This window comes from Passer montanus, unplaced genomic scaffold (assembly GCF_014805655.1).
Source record: "Passer montanus isolate IOZ18808 unplaced genomic scaffold, ASM1480565v1 scaffold3, whole genome shotgun sequence".
Classification (NCBI taxonomy): domain Eukaryota; kingdom Metazoa; phylum Chordata; class Aves; order Passeriformes; family Passeridae; genus Passer; species Passer montanus.
In genome coordinates, this window is record NW_024367707.1 from 16,442,472 (window position 1) to 16,468,711 (window position 26,240).

Sequence of the window (26,240 nt, forward strand, 5' to 3'; positions counted from 1 at the left end):
CCTGCTTCTTTAAGATCCTTAAAGACAGACACTTTTTTCTTGACTGTCAGACTATCACGAATCAACTTATGTTCTTTGTGTCCCACAGGAAACTTTACAGTACTTGACAGTGATAACAGAAGCTTTCTTGAGCTGCCATCAAAGCAATAAAAGGTTGAACTTCAAAGAAATTTTCTTCCTACTTATGTTATTTTTATTGGAAGATGGCACTAAAAAATGCTACCAGCCCCCAAGTACATGACACCACATTAATGCTGGTCTGTTCTTTGAAAAACATGACACTGAAAACACAGGAAACTGAGATCTCATGATGCCTTGTACATACCAAGGACTGTGTGGGGAAAGCTGGCAGGACAAGGGAAAGGCAAGTTCGCTTCCTCTTGCTCTCCCCTAAGCAACAACTTATGCTGCAGCTAACAAATGGAACCAAACTGATCAAGCTGGCTACAAGAACAGTCACTGAGAAATTCAGAAGGACATTTTAATTTGCCTGAAGATATTCATACCCCACCCCACCCTCCCAGGGCCAGTCTATAAACAGAAATAGTTTGTGGGTGCTTCTAAAAACACACATTCAAATGGACAAGAACAGTTAGCACTGGTGAAATGCAACATTGTACACAAAACAGTGATTACCTACCTGACAATATCCTACTGCTTTATTATGGTGCCCATATGCTACCAATACATTGTAGAGTGCGTGTTGCAAACATGGATCAGCAGTTTTGCGGAATTTTACATTATCTGGAAATGTTCTGTTCATGTCTAAACAAAAGGGAAAAAGACCAAAATTAAGAGCTGTTCCTTGTCAGTTTCCAAAAAAACTTTTATAGGCCATCCAAAAAAACTTTTATAGGTCTTCTGAAGTACAACTGAAGCTTCACTATGGTTCATTGAACTGTTGTTTTGGTGGATTAATATTAAAAACAGCTTCACCTCCATTTTGGCTAAAAGGGCACTTGCATTCAAGGATAATCTATTCCTAGAAAGGATAATCCTATTAGTATACAGAAACCAATTTCAAGCAGACCTAAAGAAATTCTCCTGCAGATTGGACTCCCTCCATGCCTGACTGCAAAGGCTTAAATGAAAGCAAACCAGGTATTTAGACTGACAGACACAAGACACGCCAAACATAGCGAGTCAGGTGGCATGAAATGAGTTTGCCTCTAGGAAAGCAACAAATCAGATGAACTTTCAATTGACGTACTCAGTGAACTTCTACCAAACAGTAGTAGCCAAAAAACCCAGACCTGTTCCCGCAGCTGCCGATTTCCACTTAAAAATCACTTTTTAAAATTTAACTTTCTCCACGATGCGATCATGAGAACAGTTGTGTTTGCACTGGTGCAAGATCATCAAGAATGGGAGTGGTTTCTGATAACCAAGCAGCAGAGCACATTCCCACATGATTCAAGCTCAATGCTTAACCAAGTAAGGAGTATGCAATTACTGACATTTCCAGCCATTAATTTCTTTCAGACCAAACATTAATGGTAGGATTCATCTCTCCTTAAAAAGGTCTAAAAGTTAGACATGCAGGTTTGAGCTAGTCACCCCAAAATAGCCCTTAGTTGCTGGAAAACAACAGGCAGAGTTAATTTTTGGCCTGCTTCATTCCATAAAGAGAAAACCCAAGGTCACCTGCAAAGAGCTGTGCATATGACCTTTAAATAGAATTTTTCTCTCCAACTTAAATGTCTAGAAGTAACTTTGCAGATTTTCCAAACCCACGAGTTATTAATAAAATATGAGTAGTCGTTTGGGTTATATTTGACAACAACAAATTGGGTTAAAGTTGAAAACAAACTTCAGTAACAGCACTTCTGTACAGATCTTCATGTCCTAAGAATTATCACTTTTTATCAGCCTTTTCCGGCATAAAGGAAGAAGTCTGTTACAGCTTTGACACAAAGTTCAGCTATAAGCAACCAAAGGAAGAAAGCTCCCCAAAATCATGAATAGTGTAGTGGAAGTCACATGCATGAAGGAGTTATCACACTAATTGCTATTTCTTCCTTTTAAAGGGAACAAATCATTTGCAGGAAAATATTTCACTTTGCCTCTCATGTATGAGAAGAAAAGCACAAGGAAAAAGACAATTTTTGAGAGGACCTGAACAACAGACAGTTGTAGGACAAATAAATTTCTTTTGTTTCTTCTTGGTAGGAAGATTATGCAGCATAGTATTTGCATAATCAGAATTTATTCTTTATTAAAGTATATAAGGAATGTTCCAGAACAGATTAATGCTGCATTTTAGCCATGGCTCTTCTCTCCAGGTATGCAGAGGGTAAGGGGAGAGTAAGAAAAGGCCATCACCTACAAAGCAGGGACTACTCAAACTGAACTCATCTGTAATTTCACAACCTGCAATTGAGAGAATCAGCTGCAACTTGTTTTCTGATTGCAGAGCATGTTTTTTTCCCAGAAGGACTGGGGGAAGCCTTCCCTAGTTTTATGAAGGATTTAAAACTTTATATTTAGTAACAATATTCTAGTTTAGGGTGAGGGGATGGAGAGAAAAGCTAAAAAGCTTTACCCTTAATAGAAGATATGGAGCATGGTTTCACAGGACTCCTTGTGCCAGATTATTCCTTTGAGCACAAGAGCAGAAGATTACATTCCCTCTCCATCCTGCCCTTTCTGCTCCATTTGCATGCTCTCCCTCCTCCTCCAGTTCTTCCAGAGGCTCCTCTGACTCAAGATGAGGGAACCCAGCCCTCCACAGGCACACACAAGCCAGTGTTTTACCCTGGTACAAGATGAGGGTCAGAGATGGCCTGAGGCAAATGGAAGGAGCAGGCAAGAGCTGTTCATTTGGCTTCACCACTTCATCCACTTTAACCCATCTGTTCCAGGAGAGACATACAAACACCTCCTTCTCATGCTCTGCACAGCCTACCCTCTGACCTATTCTCCATTAATCTACTTCACTCTTAATAGACATTACTGTCCAAAGGAACACAGCCTCAAACTAGTCCAGTTTTGGAAAAACAAAAAAAAAGAATCAGTGTTCTTTTCAAACAGCAAAATGAACATTAGAACCTTACAATGCTCAATAAATCCCCAAATTTTGACCATCTTTTCATTATGTGCAGATCTGCTGCTTATAAATAAACTAGGTATGGGAGCACAGAACCAGAAAGAAGGTCACAATGAAAAGACTAGCTACTCTTTTGTAATAAATTCAGATTAAATCTCAATAGCAAATTTTTTTTGCAATCTTTCAGCTCTCTGAGCTGGCAGTTTTATGCTGCTATAAAATAAAACAAAGCACCAGCTTTCCTGCTGATTTATCTCTGTGCAGCAACCCTGAGAAGACCACTGGATTCTTTCTTCCTTTTCATGGGTCTGCAGTATTTCAACCTCATTCAGTAATACAAACAGGCAGAATACATTAGCCTCAGTTTATAAAACTGATGTCTATTTTGGTACCAAGAACCACAGTCATTGATGCTATTTCTGGAGCAAAGAGATTTGAAAGCACAGTCCAGAAAAACAACGCTTTTGAAACCAGTCTCATGCTTTTCCTACTTAGGGTACTTCAAAAGTCATGCACCTACAAGACAACCTTCTTCACCTTGCTAGCTCATCTTTCCTTTCTGTCCTGATCCCAGCTAGGACAGAGTTAATTTCTGCAGTAGTTGGAAGAGGGTGTGGCTATAGGGTCTGGAGGTTGTTCTATACCACCTCACCAATGCCAGGGGCCTGGGAAAGGGACTGTCTTCCAGGGAGAAGGGGTTCCATCCAGTTGAGAAAGTTGCAGAGGGAGCCACCTGGTATTGTCTATTATCATTTGTTTTCTTTCTGTGTGAATTGTTTTATACACCTTTTGTTATTAATATTGTTGCTGTTACTGTTCATTTTCGTATCTCATTGCTGTTTCCAGTAAATTGCTCTTATCCCAGCCTGTGATCTTTGCCTTTTGTCCCTCTAGCTGGAGACGGGGAGAGAGCCGGCACGTGGTTTTAATGGGAGTGCTAAATTGAAGAAAACATTTCCTAAACCATGGCACTTTTACTTTCATATCCTGGTACTTCCCACTTCAAGACACAGGTGGTCAGTAAATTACACAAGTATTTTTATAACTAACATATCCAATCCACTTAGGGTCATTTCTTTGCCACTGCTACATCTGTGATGCGCACCTGCTCTGAAGAGCTTCCAGGCATGTGATTTTTTCTTATTTTACATAGTAGAGAGCAGAGCAAAAATTCGCTTCAACTGCCAACTACAAGCACTCAAAAACTCCACTGCAAATCCAGAATAATGAGGTTAGGCCATAAATCGCAACTTGTACAAACAGCATACTTAAAGGGTATTTTAGATTTGTTATAACTGGGTGTTTAGCAGTCATCCTCAAGCTTTTTCCTGCAACACCTGGAAACATAAATTGTTTTGGAGGTCTGGGGGGTTTGTTTGTTTTAAGGCCAAGTTTTTCATTAACTAAAGTCAGAAAAACTGACCCTCACAACCCCCCCTACCAAGTAACAGTTCAAGAGCTTTCAGTAATCAAGAAAGCTAACAGGGTTAGGATTTCCTATAAAAGAACAATATTGCCACTGTATAAATCTGAGAAGCACATGCATAAATTCCAGTCCCCTTCATCTCCAAAAGATGATACCAGAATTAGAGAAATTACAGAAAGAATGGCAACAGGGAAGACCAGAGATATGAATGGCTACCATCTATAGCATAAACCCAGGTGGATAAAAGCTACTTAGTTTAGAGGGAGATGATTAACAGCACTGAGACAGCACAAATCTGCAAAATCATGAGCAAATTTTTTTAATTTTTTCCTATCCAACATTATTAGGTACAAACATGCAGCATATGTCTTGGCAACTCTCGAAACTGCAGATAACTGGAGAGTAGGAAAAACATTCTGAGGAAGTGTCACTACACACTCCATTCCCTTCAGCTGTTCTGGTCGACCAAAGACCACGTGAGGCAGCTGCTTGGATATGACCTGAGAAAGGGCTCCTCTTACAGAGAGGCACAAGAGCTGACAATGCTCTTCCCCTTCCTTTAAATGCTTTAAACTCACCTGAAAATCCCCAGCTTCCACTCACAGTTTCAGAGATGCTTCAGAGAAGCTTCTTAGTGCTTTCGATAGTAAAATATTCCCTGTCTCCAGTGAAATGGCAATCACCATTGTTTGAATTACTTTTCTGACCCTGTCATAAACTCAATTAAAGCTCCTGCAACTATCATCCAATCCATAGTCAGATCCTTATGCCAGCTGTCACACAGCACAGCTCAGGCTCTGGGACTGACTGATAAGCACAAAATCACAGCCTTCACGGCACCTTACAATTCCACCTCATGAACTGCAAGAGTGGAAACACAGATTAGCTGCATGTACGTGCCTGAGCACTTGCAGACACAGACACTTCTGTCCAAGAGTGTGTTTTTCAATGGAGAGAAAGGACAAGATACAAGAGCTAAAATTCAAATCAGCCCAGCCTAAAGGGAGCTTACCCCAAGGAAGCTACAACTTACAATCCAGTCTTTTTGCACCCAGCCCAGCCATGTAGTCTCTGCATTAGAAGGACAGCCACTTCTTATCCTACAACATCATTTGTCCTACTAAACTTTCTATAATAGAGCATGAAAAACCAAGTGTTGCTGGAATGCATGTACTTCTAAATGTCTACATAAACTAAGACATGAAAATTTAGACACCTGCATTCTTTTAGCTCTCTTTCAATGGTTAGAGTAAGAAGCCTGTTCCCTCTTACATTTTTCTTTAAAAAACAAAAATGTTCAAAGAGCAAATACCATATAAAATAAAGTAGCAATAAAGCTCATCAGATCAGAATCAGGAAGTTAAAGGGCAAAAATGGTGAAAGAACAGATTACAGATTTAATTAGCTGAAAGACTTCTATTACAAATCAGATTTTTCTTTAAAGATTAGACCACTTCTTCACACAGTCTACCTCCCCTTTTTAACCTGATTACCACATCAAAAACTTTCCCATATGAAAACTAATTTCAAACATACATGAAAATTGTTTGCAGCTTCTGGGCATGTGAAAGAAAAAGGACACATTGGCTCTTACACATTTTAAATTGAATTTGAAATAAAGTCTTTGGTTGGCCTTGTCCTCCTGCCCCTCCCCTGGGAAAAAAAGAAAAAAAGTGTGATTGCTGTTCTCTTGTTTATAAACCTCAGCACTGTGCTGGGCTGTAACTCCACAGCTGTGGGAATAAATACTGCACCATTGCATGAAAATTCTGGAAACTGCAAATATGAAAGCAGAGGTACAATTCCACACCTTACCTTGCTTTATTATTAAAAACAACTACATTAATGGGAGAACAACACTTGAAGAGACAAAATCAAAGTCAGGCAACAATTCACACTGAAATTTCGAGTCCTCAGCCAAAGCCTCATACAATGTGCACAGTCAACAGGAGCATAAGTTAATTAAACACACTAACCACAAAGTTTACATTCACCTTAAGTACTTTGTTCCTTTTATCCATCCTATGGTCCACATTGGTTCTTCCTTTCCAAAGGAGGAGTGTCTGAGGTCTTTATTATATTTCTCCCCTCCAATAAAATCTTCCAAGCCATTTTTCCTTATCTTTTCCTTCACTTGCTCCACGTTAATTTTCTCTTCTGCAGTTTTCCAATCAATGCAGTAGCTCTTCCGAAACTTTATTTCCTCCATAATTCACAAACAGATCTTTATCCTCTCCCAGTATTTTTCCTCCCCCACAAAAATATTTTTTCATTTTAACCTGTGGGGAAAGCCAGCTACTGACCCTTCCTGTCTTTGTCTACTACTGGAAAAAAGTTGTTTTCAACTCTCTCTTGCAGCACTTTTACCGCAATTGAATAGTTTGATGCTTCTCCAGACCCTTACCAAGGTGGGCTTTAGAAAGTCATCTTACTAGCTCCTTCTTTATTCATAATAACAGCTCTACTGTTTCTAGTTCTGAGCAGGATATAAGCCTGCAGATTTCTGGCTAGTCTCCATATTCACAGGAACATGAAGTTTATGCTCCAGAATACCTTACTAAGGCGTGTAGTCCCAAAAGCCCAAAGTACTGCTGTTGTGGGGAAAGGCAAGACAAGAAACTGCATAAACCAAAAGTTTTTGGATGCTTATCCAGCTTGAAAAAAAAATCCATCACACCCAAACTTTAAGTACCTGGGTTTTTGCAAGAGGAAAAAGACAACCTGCCTTTCTAACCAAATGGCCTCAGCATTGTTCTGGAGTACAGCCCAATCTCCTGATTTTTCAATTGGACAATTCAACCAATATCAGCTCGGCCACAAAGGCTCTGCTGTAGCAGGTTTCAGGACAAGTATCAGTGAAATCAAACTCCTACTTGTCCTCACCTACTGCCTTTTTCCTCCCAGTGGGCCAGCCTAAGGTCTGGGTGCCCTTATACCCTGCCATCAGTACTGGCCACTGATCAATGTTCACAGAAAGCACACATGAAAATGGATTAGTAGGGGAGGGGTGTTTCACCTCCTAACATTTCTCCCAGGGATTTACATTTAGTGTTTAATATTTCATGCATCAAGTGGATTCCCCCACCTCTCAGTTTATCAAATTCCTTTTTAAACCAGTTCATACTTCTAACCTCTGCAGCACAGTAACAAGTGCCACAACTCTTCTAACCCTGCAGCACAGCAAATTTCGTTCAGTGTCCTTGGTTCTTATGTTACAAAAAACAACAATTGCTCCTTATTCACCCTCTTTGCACCACGTATAATTCACATATATCTATCAACAGCTTTTTCTTATCTGTCTTCTTACTCAACCTGAAATCCTAGCATACTTCACCTGCTCCTTATGGGCCTCTATGCTACATCTTCAATCATCCCTGCTCCAGTATCCTATGGGATAGAATTAAGGAGAAACAGACCCAAAGGCAGGTGTCATGGCTCAAAGTTACAACTCTTCAATCACTTGGATGACACTGTAATGTTTTCTAGTTTATTCCTTCTCAAATAATTTCTAATCTTCCTTAAAAGCATTTCTTAATGCTTTTAACCACACAATGAACCTGGAAAGATCTGTGCTGTTAAAGAGCTTATGGCTAATCTAATTTAAGTGTTAATTCAGCACTTAAACCACTACTACAGAAACATCAAGTTTTCCATGACATAACTTGATCTCTAACACTTAAGGCCATAGGATGGATAAATACAGATAAACAGCATTATCAAGAGAATAACCTGTTTTGATTGCTTCAAGCAGCTTGGCATTCTTCTCTCCTTCAAGCAGTCTGTGGTAATACCCAGGGTTTTGTTCCATGTTGGTTTGGGCCCCACTCACAATCATCCAGACCAATGCACGGTGTTCATTGGGGATGCCTTTCCTGATATATCTCTTTACTGCAAGACAAAAAGTTTGGTTTGGTTCATTTTTAAAGAAATAAAAAAATATCCAACTGTATTATTCTTTTTTAAATGAGCAGCCTGAAGTTAAGAAGTCATAGGAAAACTCTTAACTGGATATTATTATGTTTTCTCTCCATGCTACCATTTTAGGATAAGCATTTACTTCTCAGCTGCATAGTATATTTTAGATTCACTCCTAAGTTCTTGTCACTCAGACTCCCCCCTCAGATCTTCAGACTCAGGTTTTCCTCCCTCCTCTCTTCCCTTGTGTCAATTTTGAATCCTTTCCTCTTCTGCTTTTCTGGATGGAGATACAAACAGCAAATCTTCCCCCTTGATCTTTGTCCTTCTCCATTCTGACAAGCACTGACTTGACTTTTCCTACATGACCAGTGGCCTCTGAAACGATGGCTCTGCCCATTTAACTCTAACATCAATGACCATGTTACCATAACCCTCGGGCTTCAGCTCAGCACTGACCACTGAAATACAGCAGAATCTGAGGATTATAACAAATGTGCCTCCTGTCTAAATGAGCCCCAGAAGAACTGGAGATGTAAGTGAGCAGGAGATTATTTTTTCCTAGAATAACTGTGGAAGTATTTTCAAATCTAAAGTATCTCTTATCTACTGCATCATTTTCATCATAAGGGTGTGCTTCAGCTTTTTTTTTAAAGCAGATGATTCAGTGTAAATAACTATGATGCAAAATTACAGGAAAAAGCATCAGGCTAATGACAACAAGAGCAGCTTCCTCCTGGGAATGGTATGAAAAATATTAATAAGGAGTCAATGCTGCTTACGGGTACATAATCCTAAATCTGCTTTGCCTTTTCTGACCCAAAAAGACAGCTGAATGTTTGAGATTCTTCTCCTTTTTTCACAGAGAAGAAAATAACAAATGAAACAGACATTTTGTACTAAATGAATCATTTTGTATCAATAAAAGCATCAACTTCTCCTCTCTAAATTTTATGGGACTCAAATCCAAGTGGGGATTTTTATTCCACCCACACATTACCACACACAATATCACTACCTAGCCAGGTTTTATTGAATCACACAGTTCTGTAATAAATGCTGCCTAAATTAAAGGCCTTAAAAACAGCAGAGTGAAGCAAGGTTCTACAACTCAGCCAGACACCTTCTAAATACATTCCACCTAATTACAGCTGCCCATCCTTCAGGACCCAAAGCTGCTTCTCCCGGGACACCCAACATAAAAATGCACAAATAATGAGCATTTCACCCACCTAAAATCTAGTATTTTCTCTCAAAGAAACATATTTGTAATACATGCCTGGTCTACAGTTTTTGTTTAACTTTTCAATGAGGATTTATATTACAGGTTACAGACTAGACTTCTAGCTGTAAAGCTACCTTAACTACAACCTTCTTTTAGACTGGAAATAATTCACTTGTTTCCATGGTGGTTTAATAATCCCCACTTCATCTTTTTATAAGATTTTGAACTCCAATGCTCAAGAAATCCTATACATTGACATAGCAAATACAGAGATGACTATCCTATCAAGAACCAGTCCCATTTAGGTTAACAAGGGACATTCAGATGAGTCTAGAAACAAACTTACTGGTTTAAATACTGGATTATAGCATTTTAGCACATAATCCCAATGGCATTTTTTTCTGGAACAACTGTAAATTCTGGAAGCATAGCCAACATTGATATCCAACAATACACATTAAATTCAAGAGAAGCATGGACAAGCCTTTGACAGTGGCACAAGGGGAAAGCAGCCTGCAGCACAGCACACACTCATTCCTCAGTGTCATTCTCATGGCAATAGACAGCCAGGGGCTTGTATCACCCCAAGTGACTACTGACCCAGCTCCCTCACTCCCTGAGGAATGCAAAAGCCCTTTACATTGTGCTTTTTTATCTCACACCATTATAATACCTGCTAGGATCTGCAAACTGGCATGCAGAAGCAGCAAAATCATTTTGAAAAGGAGGACAGCTGCAGTTTAATATATATAATTTATATATGTAGATAGACATAGATATATCATATTCTATAAATGGAACTGTCTTTATACAAATATATACATATATAAGCTCTCCTCCACATTATCCCTGGGAACTAGGAAGCCCACAAGAACAGTTCACACTACAGAATACCCTCCCACTGTAACATCTGAGAGGCTTTCCCAGATGAGGCCAGGTCGTGCACAGGTCTCCACCCACACATGCAGTGCCAGTTGTAAACCAAGGGCTTGATCTCAAAAGCAGCACTGTTGAATACCCCAAGCACTGCACACAGAATCACTCCCAGGACAGGTGATACAGGTGATCTAAATTCTAGACCATACACAGGTAAGAAATATCTTTAGGTAAAGTTTTGGCCTCTGTTCATTAACAAAATATGAAACACCAATTTTTAGGAAACCCTCCTCCCCCTTAATAATTTAATTGCCTCTGACACTTAGTGCCAGTTTCACAAGTTTAGAGTCACACTTTATGAATGTGATTTCCTTTTAACAAGAAAAAACAGCTACCTGATAGAGTAGCAGTCTAAAAGTGGTAAGTTCCCAAAGTAACTTTCAAGAGAAAATTATGCAGAAAATAACATTTCTCTAACACTGTACACTACTTACAGTAACAAGATATAAAAATAAGTAATTTCAACCTGCCTGTCCTTGTTTGATGGTAGACTATGAGATTTTGGAGACTTCTGCTTCAAGGCAAGTGTTGCATTGTCTTTTTCCCCTACTAACATTGTTTCATTCTACAGCATAGATTCAAGTTTATGTAGCAAAAACTCCCTAAACATTTAAAAACAAAAATTATCTCATTTTGAAAATATTTTTTGAGAAGCATCTGCATCCACTTTTTCAAGTACTAACAATTATTGTTGAATGTTGAAGAAATACACTTGGGCCCCAGAAGAAAAATTCTGTGGAAGAGCTGGAAACAGCATACAAGGAACTGAAAGCTTTATTTCATGAATACATAACAGAAAAAACACAGCACATAAGTGCTGTAATAAAGTTACAGTCAAACTGACTTTTCTTCTGCCAAGCCCTGGGCTGGAACAGAAGTGCTCATGTTATGACCACTGTTTAATAAGTTTACTTTTCCCTTTCACTGTATTTTATCAAAGATCAGAAAGTTTCTTCTGCTACTGGCCACTTTTCACTAGTACAGCCAAATTCTTTTGTGTAGCATGATTTTGGTCAGAATTAGGATAGTTTGAGCAATTAGGTCAGACAGTTTGTTGCCCACCTGTAAACAAAACAGAGCAGAAAGCTGTATTTTTGTCCCATAAAGACAGAGCTGAATGATACAAGGAAAAAAAATAGGAGGATCTCAGTAGTGGCAGAGGGAGAGATAGAGAGAAAGAAGCCAAGTCACAAACAATGATTATAAACTCTCATGTGCAGTGGAAACAAGGGGAAGGCGGGGGGGGTGGGAACAGAATACCTGAAAAATAAAAATTAAAAAAAGGAAGAGACTGGAGAATGAGTGAAAGGAGCTGTTAGCCAAATTCTCATGACCCACCCTACCAGCATGCTGCAACACAGAACAAAAGAACGCACTGCTTAATTACCATTGTTAAAATGTAGTCTAATTCTTTTTCTTTATAGTGGAACAGAATTATACACACACAAACCACCCTGGATATGAGGCAAACCCAGCAGCATGTGAACATGCCATGTTTCCAAACTGGAAAATTAACACAAATCATCACTTCTTCCTGTTCGCCTGGGCAGAAATTATGAGCTTCTCTGTGTGTAGACAAATGGGTGTGGAACTACTGAGATACCACACATGCACTGCCTCTCTCATATCTCCTCACAGCAGGACACTCAACATTGGTTCACAGCTACTGTGTTTGGGGAGGGAAGTGGCAAATCAAATATTCTTCTCAGTTCTAGCTTATGGCAGAGCCAGCAGCTCTGAGCAAAGCTTCATAGCAACGAATCAGGTCCTGGAGGAGGGAAATTCAGTTAATAACCAGCAGAGCTTCTGCTATTTGCCTGCAAGGAAATCACTGCATAATCATCTTGCAGGATAAAGCACACACATGCTTACACAATTCCATGTGCATGTCACAGAATTCAATCTTAGTACTGAAATGAGAAGGACCATATTTAAAAATCAGTAATTGCACAGGTTAAGCTTTCACTCTCCTCCTCTGAGGTGTCAGATGAGGCTAATGTAGAAAGCTTTTTGTAACAACCCTGAATCTATATTCAGACTTCATTTCCTCAGTATTACTTTTTCCTGTCACCCTCCCTGCAATTACCTGTATATGTGAGAATCCATAGCCTAGAAATCGAGGTATCTTTAGCACAAGTCAGTAGCATCAAAGATGATGCACCAGTCAAACACAACTTGTGACAGTCCAGAGCCATTGCCTGTGTCCCCTCAGTGCATTTATAGAATCCCAGCTCCCACAGTGAGCAACCTGTTGGAGGCAATCAAAGCCACATGAAAGGCTGCTGCCATTATGTGCCCAGTGGGGCAGCATGGCCATTGGTTCTGAAGCCTGGTGCTCAAGTTGAGAGATTTAGTCAAAGCTTTGACTCCAAAATAAGACCAAAGGCATTCCACTGTTGGTATCACAGTAACATTCTGTTTCTAAAATGCTAGAACTGGGAACACACAGAGAAATGAAATGAACTCACAGAAATTGCTAAAAGCTGCCACTGTTACCACTCACACATTAAGAGAAGGGTATGAATCAAACTGAGATTATTCTTCCCCAGCTAGAAGACTAAGTTCTGCAAAATTTCAAAATCCTCATTAATTCAAAATGGCATGATGTTCTCACTACATTCAAACTTGACACCCCAAACAAAAACATCTTTACATTTTTATGAAAAAATAATACAGTAGAAGTAGATCCTTTGTGGTTAGCAGCATATGATCTAGCAGTTACAGCTCAAACCTACATTTTCTGGAATTTCTCACCCACAATACAGACATCTGTACACAAAATACACTGTTATATTTAAAATGTCTCGCTAGTTATCATCCCTTTTCTGGTGCCAAGGAAGAAAAACAGCCCCAAAACTATCAGAACCACCAGCCAAAGGCTGCACCTGGAGCACAGCTCTAAATTTTACTCAATTTTTCCTTAATATTCTTCAGAGAACTCTGCCCAACTCCAAAAGACAACCAGAGAAAGCAACCTGATAAGCACCATTTACAGCAAACAGGAAAATGTAGATGCTTATATGAAAACATAACCCAGAAAGAGAGAGGGAGGGAACTCCATCCTTTAGTTTCACAGGATTCCCTAACACCTTCTGACTCTCTGTATTTATTTCTACCTGTATCTCTTGCAAGATAAAGCATTTCTAGAGGTTTTCATGCTCTTTGAAGCATGAAAAAAGTGTTAAAAGACATTAACACTTCCATCAGCATTTTATCCAGTGTTGCGTTAGCCCCTGCATTAATCCTACTTTCTTCCCTTTGTAAGGCATTTACCATCAGTTCTTAGTACACAGCTTCTGAGCTGCATGGTACATGTCATTTTACAAAAGGAGGATAAGGAGAGCTAGAAAATCTCAGCAGCCTAAAGAACTGTTAAAGAGGCAGCAACTGAGAGCCCTAACATCCTGATCCCTGGGGTTCAAGACAGCATCTTCTACATAATCTCATCTCTTTTTAAATAGAGCACAGAGTACAATACAGCCAACAGCTGCAAAACGGCATCTTGGAGTGCCAGTGGCCACAATAGCTGGGTTACAGATGTAACAAGATATTCCTGTGCTGAAGAGGGATTACTCTTTTGGAAGATTTAAATGAAATCCCTCTAACAATATCATACTTGCTTATGAATTATTACTATTTATACTATTGGTTTTCATTTGAAGACAGAAACAGTATTCAACACTTAAAAATACAAACCTACTGAATCCTAACATAATGCACTTTTACTGATAAAGAGACATGAAGCTCACCTTTTAAACTCTTCTGTATACTGTTATTCCCCTTTAGGAGCTTGGACCATTTTATTGCTCTTCTAGTGAGTACCACTAGGTATCTGGAAAAGAATGCTTCATAGGATGCATAATCAAAGTCTTCTGGCCTTTCAAACCCATATGGATCAACCCTACAAAATAAAAAGAATTCCTATAATAATGTTTCTACATACCTACAGCTGAAGAAAAAAAAAGGCAAGTATGATTTAAATAACTTCCAGCTGCTATTTCTAAAAGCAGCTCAAGACTCCCTCCTCCCAGCAAAAGCCTACTTCCCACAAACTGTTACACTCCATTTAGCATATCAAAGCTGTTTAAATAAATGAACTTAAACATGCACTGTTCAGTCAGTTTCACAGATTTCCCTGGTTTTTTTAAGTAAGGAGTTTTTGGAGCAAAGGACCCATTGTGTGCAAAACTGACACAAAATTACGGCCACATAAAAGTCTGGGAGGTATCTGCTGAACAGCTGAAAAACATGAAGTATAGCACAACAGCTCCAATATGGCCTGAATTCTCTTTCCAGACAGTTCTGCACAGAAAAATGACAACAGAAAGCACACATGTAACAAGTTACAAAGGTTATTTTTTAAACAAGGAACTTCTGAAATTATTTTCATGAAAATATACAAGGAAAAAGACAAATCCTTGTGTCGAGCTACCTTCTTCATATGTAGTACCAACATGCTTATTTTATTATCTTTTAAATTGTTCAAAGTTACAGCATATTATCTCAGGCAGCACAATAATGACAGAGTATCAGAACTGCATGGCTAATTCTATTCTAATATATCAACTCACCTTGCTAAATTATATTTATGGCAACTTTCCAGGGTGCTCCATACCTGCAAATTATCACCTGAGTACAGGACACTAATGGGCTTCGCAGAAGTTAAACAGGCAGAGGGATCTGTCCAGTCAGACAAGGTTTCAGGACAGACTTCAGCATTTAACTCCCCAAAACACTGTCTGTTTCATTCATAGCGAAGGAATTTGGCCATGGAGCAACACTGGCACAGCCTTGGGAAAACTGGCTCACGGGAGCGTCACAGGTAGTAAAGCATGAATCAGATGAGGAACAATTAAATATTCAGATCGCTATTAGATTGTTGGCTGTTAGAAGAGCATTCATGTATCCTCCAATGCGACACAAACCCCACGGGTGTAAAAGGCAGCGAGACGCCCGACACAGGTTTCTCTGAAGACACGGAACATGAAACCACACACACACACAAAACCCCCTCACACGTCTATCAACACACATCTCTTATTTACGACTGCGACTGCCCAGGCAGCAAGTGCAGATTAATTTCACGCTCCACTCCATTCCCAAGGTAGAAAGGGAAAACAAAGAGGGAGGACGCAGGGTTTAGGGAAGCCACCTTCCCCGGCTGCCCTCGGGCAGGGAAGGTTGCGGCGGCCGCTCGGTGCCCTCAGCCACAGCCGCGCCCGGGCCGGTCCGCGGGGGCTTCCCCGGCCGCAGCCCCCGGCAGGGCCGGCTCCGAGCGCCCGGCGAGGCGCAGCTCGCCCTCCCAGCGCGGCCGGCACGGAGCGAGCCCAGCGCGGCCGGCAGCCCTACCTGTACGCCCAGTCCCGCCCGTCCTCTCGCCTCGCCATCGGCCGCCCCGCTGGCGCCCGGCGCGGGCGGGCGCTCCCCAGGCCGAGCAGCGCCGCGGCCGCGGCCCCGCGCCGAGCTCCGGCTCCCCAGTTCAACTCTCTGCCGCCCTGCGAGGGGCGGGGGCGGCCGTGGGCCCGCCCCTGCCCGGCCCGGCAGCGGGCAGCGGAGAGCCGGGCAGGGCAGGGGCAGGCAGGGTAGGGCAGGGCAGGGCAGCTCCGCGCCCTTGGGGCCGGGCCGCCTTCCCTGCCCAGCCAGCACCGCAGGGAGGCGCGGGTGTGATCCTGGTCCCGGCTTATATGTGTGCGTTTCACATTTCCCTCGCATCTTGGGGGAAAAAAAAATAAAAATCAAATGTTTTAGCACGAGGGAAATGTCTCACTAGTACGAGGGGAGGGAGAGTGGTTTCAGGTACAGCTCTTCAACCCCTAGGAATTTCCCAATAACGGGGGGAAAAAAGGTGGTTGGGTTATTATTTAAGTTCACTTGGTTTGGGAATTATTTTTTTTCCCCGAATCGTCACAATCTTCTTTTTAATTTCCCCAAATTATTCATTACAGTCATAATCACAGAATATTCTAAGTTGAAATGGACCCACAAGGATCATCAAAGCCCAACTCGTGCCCCAAGAGGGACACCCCCAGAGCCACACCATGAGCCTGAGAGCACTGTCCAAATGCATCTTCAGCTCTGGGAGGCTGGTGTTCCACTGCCCAGCCATCCTCTTGGTGAAGAACGTTTTTCTAATACACTGAAATATTCCCAAGTTCAGCTTCTGCTGATTAGTTTCCACTGTAAACTAACATTCATTTAGATAGTATTTAAATAATAAATGGCAGAATGTAAAAAAATGTGGTGTAATAATACAGAAAATTATATTTTTAAAAATTGGCTTCCCCATTTCCAGAATCCACCTCTAAAATTAGCACACTGTTCCTCATATTTAGAGGTCTTGAACAAAGCCTGAAGCCCACAAGGACTTGGCCCTACCTGACTGCCAGCAGTTTCATTCATAACACACCACAAAACGGAAGGGAGAGAGCAAAATTATATCCCTGCTTGTCCTTTTTTGAATAAAGTTCTGACTTTGCACCCAGCAAAATGCTTGGAAAATTACAGCTACTGCTAGGGAAACATTATCTTGTTCAGGCAGCAAGTAAGAGTTGCTGCAGACAACAGATGGGATTTCACAAGGGAGATCAACAGTTGTTCCAGCACTCTCTTCAGGAAAGCCACCTTCCCTCTGCGGGATCACAGGCAATCACCCACGCAGAAATGTAAAAGTAGTTCGGCTCCAGTGGCAAGGGAAAGAAAATAAAGAGGTTTGTGCTTGGTTTAACTGGCGCTGCAGTGCTGTGAAAATCTGTGATCGTTCAGCAAAACGTAATTATTACTTTTTTTGAGCGGGAGGGCGGGAGGGAGTTCTGCGCTTCAGCGGGCACAGGGCTGCTCCTGCGGGAAGGCGGTGCTGCTCAAATCACCGTGCGGCACCACGGGCTCGGGCAGGGCTGCAGCGGCATTGCAGCGCGGCCGAAGAGCCGCGGGCCGGGCCGAGCCGCGGGCCGGGCCGAGCCGCGGGCCGGGCCGAGCCGCAGCGCTGCCCTGGCGGAGCGTGGGCAGAGGCACACTCGGCAAACAGCTCTGCCCTGCGAGGTGGCCACGGGCTCACGGACAGTCCTTGGCACAGGGGTGAATGGGAGGCAGCGCTGTCCCACGGAAGAAAATGAAGCCTTAGTTAAGCAGAATAGCCTCTTCTCCTTTCAATCCTGAAGGCACAGGCTTTTTAGGTAACAGAGTTATACTTCATCTCTCAGCATCAGGCTCTTTGGTGTGTATGCCCCTTAAAATGGATGCATCAAAAGTTCCCTGCAAACAGCAGATTGTTTCTGTGATTAATTAAGGTACATCTGCTGTGCATCAAGGGTAGCCTTGTCTATAACACAGTGTACTTTTACTCAAGCCTCAAATAACAGTTTCTGTTGCTCAAACACAACTGTGTGACTGACTCAGATTTATGCCTGTTACACACAAAAACTCCCATTAACAATGCTTAGGTTATCAACTGATTAATAGAAATCATTCCTAAATTTCAGCACAATAATTGGATCCCCATATTTTGTCTGATAATACGAGCCAGCCCACTGGCAAGAGAGAATACCTTGGTTGTCCTTCCCAGGGTATCAATGCTGCTCTCTTCTGGGCAGATGAGATCATATTGCTTTTAAAGGCGTTCAAAGAAACTAATGCATAAACCCTCAAATCTGAAAACTGCTTTGGTGGTGTGATCAGCAGAAAAAGATACTATTTACTTTTTGTGTTTTACTTCTGAAGGAGCTGGTGACAGTGGCAGAGTGCAAAAGGGTAGGCTTAGTTCACATTCCGATCAGTGAAGCTCACAGCCTTCCTATCTGCCATCTGGTGCAAAAAGAAATACACTTTATATAACTTCTCCCCCATCCCCTTTTTGCATCAGAACCTTATCCCTGAAGTTTTTATGTTTTGGTGAACGTGTTTGGTAGAAATTCTCGTCGTTGTGCTCCCAGAGTAAAACAGTGACTCCCTTAAAATAGTGACTTCCCTTTAAGGGTAGGCATTTAGACATGTTCCCTGCAAAGGCAGATGAAGACAGCAGATGAATGTTTCACAGGCTGAGGCATTCAGAGCTTTGCTTGTCTCATACCCTGCATTTTAGTGAGCAAGGCTTCCCTTCTTGTGTTTGCAGAGCAGTTGCTAAATATCAGGATGATTCTCAGCCTTATCAGGAATTATTCGGGAGTGGCTTTATGCTTCCTAACATTGTGACATGTGTGCTGCCTCACCTATGTTTGATGTATCAGCAGAGCTGTAATGAGGCTCAGCTCCTCATATACCACCCCACAGCCATTGTTACTCTTAAGGCCAGAAGTGGAGAAGAAGCACCAGGAGAAATTCCTCAATGATATTTGTGCTGGAAGTATTTCTTTGACTGCTTGTGGGAACCATGAGGATTCTTTATCTATTCAAGAATGGAAGAAATTTATTTATTATTTTGAATATCAGATATGTGTCTGGCATTTTTTCCCCTGAGGTTCTTTTTTGCTGGCTTCAGGGAGGCCAAAGAACAGAAATTGTTAGGGGAAAGAAAAGCACTATAGGACCAAGAAAGAATAAGGTGTGTGTGAATATAGGTGTACATGGGTATAGTGTGCCAGATATTTTTAAAACAGCACAGGTGTTTGTTCATAAGAAATAAGAAATACCAGTAAGAAACAATATTTCCTGCAAAGGCAGCAGCTCTGCTTTTTCAGATCCAGACAGGAATTTAAACTTTAAAAAAAGCCCTTAAGTGCTTACAAGATGGTTTAATAGCCCCTCCTAAAACCTATGAATGCATTAGTATTGAAGAAGAGATAAAAAGATAATTCTCACTACAGACTGGGTGCTGTAGTATCCTAAGGGATGAAAATCCCACAGCATACGTGGCTTCCCTAGCTCATGTGATTTTCCATACAGCCTCTCATCTTTGTGTCTGTACTTAGTTAACCACACCACACAAGTGTACTCTGCTTCCTTGGAGCTCTATTTTTTGGCTGGAGCTACTTTCCCATGACCTGAAATAAATCTGCTGCTCCATACTTGGGGGAAAACTGTTAAGGTTGAGCAGATTTGGCAGTATAGAATATCCAGTAAGAAGTAAACATGTCTGTGTGGGTGTTTATATACCATATATATAACCATCACATCCAGACACCTTTAGTTCCTGTTACAACCAGCTACCTACCAAGTTTAGTCAATCCTCACCTACATATGAATTAAGGCTCTCAATCCATATTGAAATGTAATGAAATGCTGAACTTGTTCCATGTTTTTGTCCCAGCAAATTGCATCATGCTTACATAATTGTAGTCTGCAGGCCTGATTAAACCTGTTCACGTGAATTGTTCCATCAGCATTCACTGAACTTTAGAACAGACTGCATAGCAAGGACAGAAATGTATTTTTAAAATTAATTTCCACTATTCCCTAAAGGCTTCACAGCTTCATGTCCATGAAGGTTACTAGCTGTAAGGACAAGTTACATCCACGTGTAGTCTGGGAACCGCCAGTATTTTGATTATTCTCAGTATGACTGTGGCCCCAGGAGTCAAAGCATACTGATAACTGCATCTATAAAAAGGAGCTCTAAAGCTTGCTGCATAGCACTGCAGCTGCCTGGAGAATCAACATTACCCATGGAAACCTCTGCAGAAGGGTTTCTGCACCCAGCTGCCGTCCTCCAGCTGTGTCAGAAAAGAAGGCTCAAGGCTGTGACAATACTGGAAACAGCAGAAGAGAAATTATATGGTAGTGCCCTCAGTGTGAAAAACACAGCAAAATTATATGTCAGAAATGATATGGGAAAGACACTGAAACATTATTAGCAGGAAGTGTTCCTAAGGCAGGGACAAGGGTGTCCTTAGGAAAAAGGTCAGTAGCTACCACACATCAGAAACCAGCAGTGTGGAACTGAGTAGAGCAGGAGAGAAATTAATGAATCTACCTTAGGTCAAGCTCCAACTCTGTAAAACATTTTTGTTATTCAGCTGACAAAGTGAAGTATTTTCTAGATGGCTTTGTTCTGTTTATCTTGTTTTTCCTTATCTACTTGAATGATCATGAGGGATGTGCTGAAAGCCCTCTAAATCACACTGATGATGTTTACCTTCTTGGCTGCATGAGCACAAGGCTTATAAGTGAACTTTGAAATTTCATAGGGAGAGATGGTAGGCAAGATTGGAGATTATTAACTTCCTACTTGTCCCATCCCCTTTTCTTTCTTATCCCCAGTTATGAAGGTACCCTGCCTAGCAAATCTGGTAGCTCAAATATCTACTGATTAGGGATGGGGTTTAATTTGGATGTTCTCTGTCTACTATGACTTCACATTTGTTCCTAGTTGAGGAAAGTTAAGGCAAACCTTCTTCCGGTCTTTGATAGCTTCTGCTTTAGGATTCCTCTGCAAGGACTCTCATTTCAGTTGTCTCAAGTAGTATATCAGTTGGTAAGAAACAGGGAGAGTTACCATTACAGGTCTTTAAATACAGTATTTGCATATAAATACATAATCTTATCTGTGAATAACATTAGCTATTTCAGTTAGTTGTCTCTATGCAGTTAGGGGTTTTTCTAGAAATAAATCATTAAATTAAAAAAACCCCTTAAAGTAACAATATGATTTGGTGTAAAGAGAAGGAGGTATATCTACCCACTCAGGAACAGTCATCAATTTCACACATGGAATAAGGATGAGTTTTGTAGGAGCACAGATGTGAAGTTTCTGTAATTACATACTATTTTATAATGCATGCATACAGGGCTACTTAGTTTAAGTTAGATCAGCAAATTCACTTTCTGTGAGTTCCAAGCTTTGGAGTGCTGTACTCTGCAAAAGGTAATGTGCTCCCAAGGAGGTTGTTCTTCACCACAGCTTTCTGCATGTTTATCCCCTATAGATTTTCAAACTCACAGCCTGAAAGAAAAAGAAGTTTTGTGAAAACCTAAAACTGGGTTTGACAGCAAGAGCAAGTGAAGCTTCTTGGAACTGCAAGGTTATAGCAACAACCATCAGTACAGACATGCCTCAGTACTTACATGGGATCAGGATATCAGCTGAAGTATCATGTTTTTAAATTCCTTTGGAAGGGAAGAAACTGTGATTGCAACATCCAGGATCAAATTATTACTTTCTTCTGGCTTACTTTGTCAGGTTACAAATTACATCACATGACTAATACTAGAGGAAAAATGTCATTCTCATTTTGTGTTAATTTGCAGATAAGCGTTCCTAGTACTATGACAAACTGGTACATTATCAGCATTGAAATAATTTAATTTTTCTTTTTGATATTTCAGGTATTTCTGACACTGTTCTTTCCCATTTTAGAGTAATCACATTGAAGAGGGAAGCATAACATTGAAAACCATCAGCAACATTCTGGTATTTCCACAGTTTGCTGCACAATTAGATACAAAAATATGTTCTCAGTCCACTCTTTGATCCTTTTTTCCATTCAAAGTGTAGCTCTTTTGTCAACAAAACAGCAGTTTGTTTTTTTCAACTGAGAAATTTTATTTTAGCTGTGTATGAATTAAAGAAAATTATAGAACTTAATTTGCTGTAATTATTCAGGGAGCCATAACAATCACTGAGTGTGACAGTGCTTTGCATTTATATTGCTTCTGCAATAGGTACTATTTCTGTGTTTTCATACTTCTCAAAAACATATTTTTCAAAAATTTTCTTCTCAGAAACTCCAAATATCTAATTTTTATAATTTCCTTTTGAATGACATCTTTTCACTGACAATTCTCCATGAGCAGTTGCTAATTTTCTGAACACAGTCAAGTAAGCTTTATGATAATTATTATCTTTCCTGATCTATGCAAAATAATTTTTTTCATGTGGTTGCAAAAGTGCAATCATTGTCTTATTAGACGTTGATGGAAAATTGTTGATGAAAAATTGACTGTAATAATAATCTGCATGTATATGCAAATCAACTCACCAAAATATATAAGTAATACTTAGAATTGACATTAAGCCATTAGTGTTGTGCACATGCCTTGTAGGGGCCCTGATTCTCTGCCACACTCAGTTACAGCTTAGCACATGATATCTACATGTGATGAAATAATTTGGAATTCTAAAGAATGACTGTATAAGTAATTCCAGCTGCAATTCTCTTAACTTCGCTGTCTTCCCTCAGACAAAGCTTTTTGTATTTTGATGGCAGCATAAATGCCCTGTATAACATTTGTTGAGAATTACACACTTTGAGAATTTAATATTTCTTTGTATGTGGGCAAATTATAAACAAATTAGTTTGTATAATTGAAACACTTTTCAGCAAAGGAAGCTCAGATTCAATCCCACAGAAGTCAATGGAATGGGCTGAGTGTTCTTCACGCCTCTTAATAATTTTCAGTGCTTTGTTTCATCCTGTCCTAGCCCCTGGGGTTCAAGCAGCTGAGGAGTCAAGGATCAGAGAGAGTGTATGAATCACTCAAGAAGAGATGATTCTCCTCCACTGTGAAAATCTGTCACTCAGGCCTTCACTCAAGAAAAAAAGGGTGGTTTCTCTCTCCAGCTCCAGTGTCCAGCTCTGAAACCCACCCAAGTCTTAGAGCCTTCCAAGGTGCAACACAGAGTTGCTGATCCAGAAGAAGCAGTGCTGGGAAGATCTCATGCCCCTCCTAGCCAAAAAGATCCAGTCTCTGATTGAAGGAACTGACTGTCTCTCATGAAATATATTACGTGTGGCTGCTCTGTCTTCACATGGCATTTCTTTACTTGTGTTACAAAAAGTAGAGGCGGGGGCTATACATTAAAGCAAGCAAATCATAAACGTGAAAGTGTAATCACAGTTTTGCTTCACATCTGAGTGCTCTGGGAAAGTAAGCGTGAAGGAGCTGCAAGTAGAACAAAAGCAAGTTCGGCCTTCCATCTGGTAGAAAAAAAATCTGCTGGTGCATTGAAAATTGTCCAGAACAGTGCAGAATTTCCCCCCTGCACGTTACAGGATCAGTTATTGTTCACAGCAAAGTTGCAAGTCTGGCATCTCTATGCAAGCTGAGAATCAAATGGCCAGATACTAGGTAGATGGATGCCTTGCTGAGAACTTCCTCAGATTCAACCAGTGCTTCAGAAAATAAAAAAAATAATAAAAAAAAAGAAAATGGAAAAAATTAAAAGAAGGGACTCTTGGAAGTCCTCTTCTGGGGAGGACATAGCTGCATAGCTTTCAAAGTGCACACAGTACTCATGAGCATGACTGGGACTTATTCTGTGTGGAAAAACACTGTAGTTCTTTTGATTGCACTGGCTGTATTTTAGAGTACTGCTGTCTGGTTACTACATTGGAATGGCCAGAGTTAACAGACTAGGTTCTAGCACCAAACAAATGCAGGATTAGCAAGGTGTTGTATTTCCCACAGCAATGATAGTGTGTCCCTGACAATACCTTTCATATTCCCAGGAGAGAAAGCTATTGCTGGTCCTTGCAGTTAAAGTTTTTGTAGTCATAATAAGCAGTACTTAAAAACCTCACAGTTGCTGTCAAGGGTCCTCACAAAGGGTCATTTGTAATGAAACACAAGACCGCTCTGGTGGACTGATTTCTGGGAAGAAATAACAATTAGGTAACACTTACATAAGAGTCAATGTCTGGCTTTAGCTTTTTGGTGGTCTGATTTGCTGCTCCAGCACCCTTCAGTACCTTTTGTAAATACATCCTCCTGTGCACTTATTGGCAACTTGCACTCCCCTGACCACAGAGCTACCTTCAGTTGTCTGAGTCCAGCCTGCATTTAACATTTCTTGCTAAACAGTTTTGAAAACCAGTGGATGAAAACATCAAATAATATTTGAGAAATTTGCAGGAGGTGATTGCAGGCAGCAAAGCTATGAATGCTGAAATATTGACTATAAGGACATGCAAAGATGCTTGTCTTGTCACTTCCATTTTACCACTTACCTTTAATTAAACTGAAAAACAAAGGCATCTTCGTTCTCCTCCCTGAATATACATACTGCAATACAGTAATTGTGTTGATGGTCTGCACTATTAAAGATGGGTAAAAATGTTAAGAAGAGACAGAATCTGTTTTTGACAAATGTTAGGAGAGATGAGGCAGGATACTGCAGAGAATCACTGCATCAGGGTTTTTGCAGCTCTAATTTGAACATGACTATTTTTAGAAGACCTGTTGTACATACCAACAATGCTAATCAGACAACCATATTCCTAAAGCCAGTGACATCACATGCAGCTCTCAGGATTTAACTAAAGCACGTGTTCAGCAAATAGTGATAAAAAGTAATTAATTATTTTTGTTTCCATCGAGCTGAATGATGCTTTTATTTTGCCTGTCTTTTCCTTTTAGTAGTCTTGAGAATAATTTTACAGCCTTTAATTCTTAGTATTTAATGGAGTGAATGACTTTCTACAAAATTCATATGGTTTATGTTATGGATGGAAGCCATGATTTCCCGGTGCCTTCATTTTATTGCTATTCTGTGATCCTTCTAGGATTTGGGGAAGTAAATAACTCCTACACAGAAACCTGTCTCCTTCATTACTAAATGGTGAGAGAAGCAGAGAAGACTCTGTAATTGCTGGCAGGAGATACGTGAACACATTTGCCATATAGACACACATTTATAAGAGGAGCATGCTGAACTGGCCCAGAATAAGAGAGCTATTGCAGGGCAAAATTCTTGCCTTTGCCAAGGGCATCTTTCTTATCACCATTTACTACTAGCAAGCTGTTCACTCACAGATCTACCCACAGTGCTGAATGATAATGTTCATAAGTGATAAAGCAGCCTCATTAAAAAAGTTTCCGACTGGCTGTGGTGGCTGGGGAATGCAAATTGAGTGGCAAGCAGAGGGGAATCAGAGAGGCACTTTGAGCTATGCCTGCAGCAGCATAACACCCAAAGAAATCACTGTGCAGACATTATCAGTGAATGTCAAAAGGGCCTTGAAGTAAATTGTGAAGGATTTGGTTGTTGATCTCAGCAAAATACCATCCAGACCTTGTCAGCTGTGGAAAATGGAAAGAAAGAGTCCAAGCCTACAAAATGCAAGGGCTCCAATTAGGCAAAGCCACTTAGCTGTTGGTTCGTGCTCAGTGCAGGTACTGAGCTCACTGCAGACACTACATAGAATCACAGAATCTTAGTGTCACCACAACCAGGGGAATCAAAGACACTCTCCAACACCATCTTTAACGTATTAGAGAATCAGGCATTACTTTATTCTGGCTAGGGTGTGCAATGAGAATCCTTCCATCCACACATGACAACAGTATCAGAGCATCATTTCTGTTGGCAACAATCTTTAAGATCATTGAGTCCAACCATTAACCCAGCACTGCCAAATTCCCCTTTTGCCCTGAAGTGGCAGAAATGGGGTGAGGGAGAGAGAGGGGCTCAAAAAATGGCTTGTGTGAGGTGAAGGAACCAGTGCTGTTCTTAGAGAGAGATTGCCAGTGTTACAGTCTTCCTTTCAGTCCCGCACAACCACATCATTTAAATGACAACAAACCCTAAGATTATTGTTTTCCACAGCAATCTGGAAAAGCAGTTGAAGGATTTCCATCCTATAAAATTGTAATGGTTTTGGTTCGCTAATTTGGGATTTCCTGGCCAATGTACTAATGAGTGTGGTGGGTTCAGTGCTGGCCAATCACCAGTGCACTCAGTCTCTGCTGTGAGGTAAGATTAGAAGAAAGGCAAAGCAGGCTCAAAACTTTAAAAGGGTATAAAGAAAAAAATATTAACAGTA

The 26,240-nt window shown here is 40.7% G+C and overlaps 1 protein-coding gene across 1 annotated transcript in view; it reads right to left on the bottom strand.

Moving 5' to 3' along the window:
* Positions 1-16,046, bottom strand: part of GRTP1 (growth hormone regulated TBC protein 1) — a 35,348-nt gene extending 19,302 nt beyond the window's left edge. Inside the window, exons 1-4 of the mRNA XM_039714098.1 lie at positions 15,898-16,046; positions 14,298-14,449; positions 8,202-8,360; positions 641-765 (exon numbers count right to left, since the gene is read on the bottom strand). Of these exons, the coding sequence (XP_039570032.1) occupies positions 641-765; positions 8,202-8,360; positions 14,298-14,449; positions 15,898-15,935 (474 nt within the window). The 5' untranslated portion in view covers positions 15,936-16,046. The remainder of the gene's footprint in view (positions 1-640; positions 766-8,201; positions 8,361-14,297; positions 14,450-15,897) is intronic.
* Positions 16,047-26,240: the final 10,194 nt, after the last annotated feature.